Source organism: Apaloderma vittatum, unplaced genomic scaffold (genome assembly GCF_000703405.1).
Source record: "Apaloderma vittatum isolate BGI_N311 unplaced genomic scaffold, ASM70340v1 scaffold5327, whole genome shotgun sequence".
In the NCBI taxonomy this organism is placed as follows: domain Eukaryota; kingdom Metazoa; phylum Chordata; class Aves; order Trogoniformes; family Trogonidae; genus Apaloderma; species Apaloderma vittatum.
The window spans coordinates 101,957-110,129 of NW_009724406.1; the positions used below are offsets into that span (position 1 = coordinate 101,957).

The following is an 8,173-nucleotide window of genomic DNA, read 5'->3' on the forward strand; positions in this document are numbered from 1 at the left end:
CTGATCACCACCAGCGTTCGCTGGAGTTACCCACCCACAGCAGCAGCAGCACAACACACCCTGCCATGGGTCCCCCCAACTCCGGCAACTTTCGTCACGTCACAGGGTCTTAAGGCTGAACCTCAGAGAAGAATTTGTTTATGCAGATTATACCCCGAAGTGAAGGAACGACACGGGCAGACAGTTGTTTCTGCTGACTCTGCTCCAGCAAACACGGGTCCGTGCCGCGGGTATCTGCTGAGCAAGTTACCAGAGGGTGAAATTTAACCAGTATTAGCTGACCCAATTCCTTCCTTAGGCCATGTATGTCCTAAGGTTTTATGAATTTACACCTCTTAGCTGTGGGCTGCAACCACAGACACAGTTTCTGTGGATTGGCTGGACTCCTAGAGAAGAAAATTTTTTATAGAAAGGTAATTCCTTTACTTGTAATGGATGTTTTACATTAAAAGAAAAGAAAAAGAGTTGCTTGCTATACTGAGTAACCAGACTAGAAACTGTTTAGCTTAACAAACTTGACCCTAATCTCTAAATTTACAGCTTCACCTCGCAATTTGCCATCTGTTAGCTTTACATTTCGGAGACTTTAGAGAGTCTCAAGAGACGGCCGAACGTCAGAGATTTAGACCATCGCATCTCTCTAACTGCTGCATTTTCAGGGCTCTCATCTCTGCTACTGATTCTAGTCAACCTCCACAGCATCTCTTGTCCTGGCCCCAGGTACCAAACCCTGCACCATCTTCTAGGGAGCCGGGAAGAAAGCTCAGAGTCCTGTCAAAGACCTTTTTGGTGCAAGTATGCTCCCAGATGAAACTACAAAGTACCAGCAGTAGTGAGAGAAAAGCCAGAGATGAGGGGATAGAACAGAATATCTCAGCTGGCAGTGACCCACAATTATCACCCAGTCCAACCCAGATGATGAGCCCACCTTCCAAAAGACTTCTGTCAGAAAAGCTAAGAGACTAATATCTTTTATTTAAATCCTCCCAGGCCATGAATGCTGACAGCATTCTTGTTACTTTCTGTGCCCACCTTCCAAATGAATGCAGAAACACAAACCCCACTTTATTTCAAAATGCAAAAAACCCCCTTATTTCTCTATCTTACAGGGCGTTTTCCCCCTAAACTAGGAATTACAGATATATGTACATTTCTGAAGCTGCACATACAATCTTTAAATACCCTATTCTGTCCTTTACAGATCATAAAATTGGTAATCCCATGTATTATGTATTAAATGCATCAGATAACTATAAAAAGAGCACAGGTTAAGACCGTAGGTATTTCGCGACTTGTAAAACTTGCAGTAGGTAGATTGCAGTAGTGCCCTTCTGGGAGAAGACTCTTTTGATTCCTCAAAGACAGAGCAAATTAGGTTTGATCCATTAATGTAAATACAATAACTTAGCAGAGTGGTTAAACTTGGCCATTTAAAGAAGAAAGCTGCAATTCTTTGTATCTGCTTAAAACCATTTGTCATGAAGATCATAAATTCATCAGGAAACAGAGTCTGCTAAACCATCTCTACTCCAGTGCCAAGAAGCAATGAAACCATAATCCCTGCTGAGGTCTCTAGATGCAACTGGAATATTAAAAGTAAATGTTGTTACTAATTTTAGCATTTTATATTTAAAGAAAAAATATATCTCTGGTCACTTGGCACCTAGAGCTAAACTTTCATTATTTTTGGTTTTTTTTTTTCAAACAGTTACGAGGTAAATTGTCTTTTGCTGTTACTTTTTGTGCTTGTTGGCATAATTGGCATGCTGCCTCAATAACAACACTATTATAGCACAGTTCTGTGTGTTTTTTCCATATTTTAGGGAATTTAATTGCTGAGTGAGGTAGGTAGATGATCTTTCAGGAGACTCTGGATGAACATTACTCATACACAATAAAGTTGCCTCCCCCATCAGTTGCCACTTTTGAGAAAGTCATTTGAAATGTTATTTATTTTACATTAAAAGATATCACTGTAGCGACAAAAACTCTAGAGATAATTCATGTATTCAAAGTACACCACCACGCCATATTCTGTCATTTTTTCCCACTAAAATTTAATACCACAACCCCAGGAAAAAGGCAAGCATGTTAATTTTGCACAGGTAAACTGCACCTATATTTTGTGAGTTCCAGTTAAAGAAATACTATTACTTCCATTCTATAATGGGTATAACATGGCAACACACAATTAATCTCCCCTTGCTTTCAAAAAATAATCCTTATTTCACTTAAACTTAGTGTGCTTAGGTTCAACAAGCACGTCTGGAGTGTGGCCGCTGGGTGGACCACAGCCGATACTTGGAGACTTTCTTCAAGTAATTTTAAACTTCATTCATAAATCAATCTGTACCAGAAAACAGTACAGAATGAGCTCAGCAACAAAGTACTTGGACATCAACATTTTATTTATTCATAATTCATGTCAGTCCTGGCAAGTTTGCATCACTGTCTTTGCCATCCATCACGCACAAACGCCAGTATTAAATCTCTACCTTCAACATGGAAAATAGACAAATGAACATCTAGAACACCAGCAAGAATGATGGAGTATTTTAGGAGTATTTTAGAGTCTAGAATGATACAGATCTTCAGGACCGACTCTCATGAGCTTAAAAGGATCATCACTCTACGGCTTGCATGAGATCTGCACAACCTTCCTTGTGGTCAGAGTTAGTCCTGTTAAAGGACAACTTGATTGTGTGCAGTCCACAAAATACAGAGCATCTCGGTGAGCAGGCAGCCACACAAAATCAAAGAATTTGTGGCTCAAAGCTTAGGCTAGCCAAACATCGGTTTGGAAGAGAACAACCTTTCTTAGGGTAGAGGTTGTACCCAAGACTCAAATCCTGATTCCTGATGATGTGACAGATTTTCTACCACTTTAAATGTGATTTAAAGACTTTCTGTTTTCTAAAAGTGGTGCTTTGGTTTTGTCAAATGCGATGTGCTTGACGGAGGAATACAGAAGTGCAAGACCATGGCTTGAGTTGCATAGGTCAAGCTCTGTAACCCCAACACTACCTCCTGACAAAAGCAGCCTCAGGTGCACTACGCATACTTCACGCTCCAACCCGCAAATTAGTCCTTTAGCCTTAAAATATCTGTGGCAGAGACCATGTATTAACAAGTCTGTAAATAAAATCAAAACCGGAGTTTCATGCCAAATGTTCCTGTCAACTACACACAAGTAATTCCTCAAACTCCAATGGAATTGCTCCAGGTTTTCTTCAGACGGAGCCATCCTCAGCCAATAGCACTAAGCAAACAAGTTCACAAACATGCTTTTTGATATTTCCACTTTTCTAGTTCTCTTCATTAGAACACCCCCAAATCCTCCTTCTGTCCTCTCAAATATACCCTGTGAAAAGCAGAGATAATCACCCATGAGGATATCTCCAAATTTAACAGCTCAGCATCCAAATCGTCATCTTTAATCTTCAGATTATGCTGACGCACCAGGGAGCCAGAGCCAGGAGAAGGTACCGGGCCACAGACCCTGATGGCAACAAGTCTCCGGTGGCCACCCCAGCGGAGGGTGGGCTCCCAGCCCCGTGGGACTCCTGCCAAAGGGAAGCAGCTCCATCCACAGCTCCAAACTGGAACGGGCTTTGACAGCTTGTGCCCAGCTCCTGACACGTCATACGAGCTGCTCCTTCAACAACCAACAGTTGAAGCCAAAACTGTTGACGTCGCACACATTTAATACAGATTTCTCCACCCCGCCACCTTCCACAACTGACTTTCACAGTAGCGATATTGCCCACCAAAAGCACGGCAAGGAACTTTTTCTCTCTTTTATATTGAACTAACCCTTAGCCAACAAAGAATCGCAGAGACAGGAACTCTGCTACTTCACATCGGCCAGAAGTGCACCGAGGTTTGTCTGAGGAAAATGAAATGCAAAATAACTGGCTGTACTGAACCAGTCTTTGAGAGCAAAACCATAGCATGAAAGACCTAAGCTGGTGGTATGCATTTGTCTCCTTTTATTTTCCTGGATTTTTTCCCACCCTGGCTAAGCCTCATCATTGGGAGCATCTCCTTAATATCAACAAACCCAGCTCCCAGTCCTGACTACTAATATGGTCCTTGAAGTCTAGAAATAGAATCTGACTATTTTTCCGCTTTCAGTGAGGCCGATCTTGCAGGGCAAGAAACCTCCTGATGATTTTTTGCTGACCATTTCAGAAGGGATAATGAACATCTTAATCCAGGGTTGCAATCACTAGATAACTAATGCAATATTTAAGGCTAATGCTCACAGCTCCAACAGACTTGGCATATCGAAAAAGAAGAAAAAATTCATGCCTTTTTTTTTTTATTAGGCACCGTTACTTCCCACAGTGGCATCTGCTTTCTGCCTGACTCTTAGATGTACATTTTGGGGACAAATCAAAGCAAAAATCGAATATATTTTGATTCATATCTCAGAGTGCACTAACTGGCTTTACAGCCTTTCCCTTGCTATTCTAAATTTATGTTCTCACTGTCTATCATAAAATGGAGTTTTAAACTGTGATGTTGTAGACAAAAACAAGAGCAAATAAAACATTTATTACAATAAGAACCACTTTGATTACTACACACTTTCAACTGCTATTTAATACGAAGCAGTCTGAAAGGCAGGAGGCTCGCTCACCACACAGCACAACACGCATTCCGCTGCCGTCAAGTTTTCCCCTAAAACTTTACAAGGCATTTCCAGCTCCTTGGAAAAATTTCTTCAGAAGAGGGTTTTTGGTTGGCTTTTTTTCTGGTTACAAAACTACTTAAATGCTTCTTTGGTGGAATTATTATTACAGTGCCCCACAAAAATCATTAATGAGGAGCTGGGTACAGCACAGATGCGACTGGAAGACTCTCATCACTCTGGTTTGGAAAGCATTTTCCTTATACCCAAATCATTTATCTCAGCACAGGGCCTGCAAGGTATAAATGTTTTAATAATAACTCTGAAGGAGATGGGTCAGTTTAATAAATTAGGTGAGAGCAAATGCTGTCTCAAAGTGTGTCCCAACCACCCCTCGTGGGGTGCTGGAGGAGCAGGAGGAAGCTGGACCACTCTTCCACTGCGAGTGCCCTCACTGCCAGGCTGGAGAGCAACGTTCCCCACATTTGAAGCATGTTTTCCCTCTGTTGAGAAGTTAAAATACCACAGAGCGACTGCAGCGTTTTGTGGGATTTAAGCATGACGCCATCCACAATTTTTCAGAATTATACAAGCTCACATGTTTCCTGGGGAGGGGAAAGAATTCCACGACATCATCTATTTTCTTCTTAAGAAGATGTGAAAATATACGGAGCAAAAGTTCTTTTGTTATTCACCAATGATACCTGAAGTACTTTGCAGGCTTTTAACAAAGCCTTCAGTCCAGTCCAGGTCTCAATGAAAGTGGTGAAATGATTTGATTTATAGTATTGTCCAGGGGTATTCAGCCTTATACTGATTTTTTTTTTTCTTTTTCCCTTTCTTTCCCTTCCTTACATCAGAGTTTAAGCTTTGCAGAAGATGGAAGGAACACAAACAATTTGGTGATCCTAAGTGGTTCTTTACACAGAAGAGCAGTAGCTGTTCGAGAGTTCCAAAACCCCACATTTGTGAATAGCTTTTTCCATTTTTTCCGTAACTAGATAATTAAATCACATTTATTCTTGAAAACAAACCAAGCCATCCAATTCTTGATGCGCTGTGGGATTTCTGCTGGACAGATACTGAGGATCAACAACATTTTGTATACCTGCAGTGGCTTCTTCCCTCACTTCCAATGGTCCCCCAATGCTTCTGACTGTCACACTAGAACTTAAGGCAGCACCTGACAACGTGAACTTCTCATAGAGCAAAAGAAGTTGCACAAACAAGCTCAGTTTGTATGTATAACTTTTGCTAGGGATTAAAAAAACCCCGGTGTACATACCCGTGTGTGAAGGTGCATGTCTCGCTCACTTGCGCTAACATGTCTGTGTACTGTCAGTAAAGGAGTATGAAAATGTGCATTTTCAGTAATGTTTCTAAATGAAACTTCACCCTAGTAGAGTTCTCTATGTGGATCAATGCTATTCCTTTTATATATATAAATCTTAATTCTTCAAGAAGCGTACCTGTGAGATATAACCGGGAGGCACATGAATAGGGGGAATGGATCCATTGGGTGACATCATGGGAACCTCTGCTGGTCCTAGTGAAAAGAGAGAAATAAGATATTAGATTTTTCAGGTTTGGGGTTTTTTAATTTGCACAATTTCTCAGAAAAGGCTAAAAATAGCTTTAATTTTTGAAGCCTGCAATAACAAAATGAGCAGCTCCACTAATTTCTGGTGTATGGAAAATGCTCTGTGCCATCATTCTGAGAATAAGATCATTGTTCAATGACTTTACCATATATTCTGCTGAAATAATATTTTCACCATAAAACAGCTAAAACATAGACTTTATATTACCCACTGATCAACTTATACAGCATTAAGCAGTAACACAATATGTGCTTTAGCAGCCCACAATTTCTATACCGAAATCTGGTTAAGTTATTCTTGTCGAAGGCATGGGAGCAGAGAACAAAGCAGAAACTGTGCAGCCTGGAATTAGGCCGCTCCTAAGGAAAGCGTCCAATTGTAGCAAAAAGAAAAAAAAAATTAAAAAAAAAATAAATCACACATGTGAAAAACTATCTATCTATTTAAGAATGCACAAAGACCAAATTCATTATCTCAGCTATTCAGACTAACCTTGGAATGTGGTTATACAAGCAAGAAGCTTATGGTTTCCACTCTGAAATCCAGCCCTGAACATGCAAGTTCCATTTTGAGGCATCGAGTACAAGTATAACAAAGTAAGTGCCATAACCATTTCACTTTTGCAAACAGAGCCTCACAGCAAAAAGAAAGCATCCAGACCAAATGGAAATACCGCGCTGAATCGCTCATTGATCCAGCCATTGAAATCAGGAATGTCACACAGAGCTGTCAATAAGACGAACCCTCAAACACCAGCCAGATGCCTGCAATGAGAGTTTACTACTTCGAAAAAGCAAAATTTCTTTCATTACTTCCTTATTGCATATTAAAATGTTCATGCTAACCCGTCAGCCCGTTTGCCATGGGCTAAGAAAATAGTCACAGCCCGACTCTTGAGAATTGCTCAGCGAGAACTCTGCTCCTTGTTATTGCAAATTGAATTTTGGCTTTGACTAACGATACAAAAGGTAACTTCATAACCTTCTCTGATGGAGAAGCCATCTAACACCCCCAAACCGTATCACGTTCTAGGTAAGGAAGCTGAACACTAAAACATGTGGAGGAGTTCAGGCATGGATGGGATGTAACGGTCTTTAGCAGTGACTGCTCCTCAAGTTTAGACAAATTGAATAAAAACCCCAACAACAGAGCGAGTCCCAGTCTGCTGTCCAATCCCAGTAAAACCAGCCTATATAAAATTATCAAAAGTCACTTCTTACCCATCTACGTTTTTACACTCCTCAGGCTGCTTACTGTACGACAAGCAGGACTTCCCAGCCTCTCAAAATCCAAGTTACACCCAGGAATCCATCCAAGTTATTTATATTTTGTTCAATCTTGGTTCATTTTTTCTACACAGTTATTTTGAGTCTCATCAGCACACACAGTTTTTACCAGTGACATCTACATTTGAAATATGGCAATTTATCACCAAGTGTATTAAGCACATGGAAACTCAAAGCTTTAGTTACAAGTTGTCATTTTAGGCGAGTGGTTTTGCTGCTCTTCATACTTCCCTATGCTTAACTATGGGGGACCTTACCTGCAACACAGCCACAGTAAGAAAAAAGAAAGCTGTTATTACATCTTCTTATTCAGAGCATACGGGTTTCCCCCCACCTTATTCTACTGCCCTTTCAACACAATTTGTCTCTCCAGATAGTCAGCAACTTTAGTGTGAATGGAAAAAAAATTCAGCATGAGGAGTGAGTGAGTAGGGGAGGAAGAAGTTGCCATCTAAATGGTTTTATTTAAATCCATCAAAAACACCAAAATGACAATTGGCTTAGACAGAACTTTACTGCAAGAAAAAAGTAATTATAAAATCAAAAATCCAGAGTTCATCACTGAAGTAGGCAGTAAATTAATGTTACACATAAACATTGCTTAATAGAATAAAGCTTTAACATTTAAATTGTTTCAGCCCTTCACCAAAATG

General features: G+C 40.4%; 1 protein-coding gene across 1 annotated transcript in view; it reads right to left on the reverse strand.

The window, feature by feature from the left end:
- The window catches only part of FNDC3B (fibronectin type III domain containing 3B), a 92,650-nt gene extending 85,192 nt beyond the window's left edge, over window positions 1-7,458 (reverse strand). Inside the window, exons 1-2 of the mRNA XM_009872469.1 lie at window positions 7,455-7,458; window positions 6,103-6,179 (exon numbers count right to left, since the gene is read on the reverse strand). Coding sequence (XP_009870771.1) covers window positions 6,103-6,179; window positions 7,455-7,458 — 81 coding nt within the window. The remainder of the gene's footprint in view (window positions 1-6,102; window positions 6,180-7,454) is intronic.
- Between the last annotated feature and the right edge of the window lie 715 nt (window positions 7,459-8,173).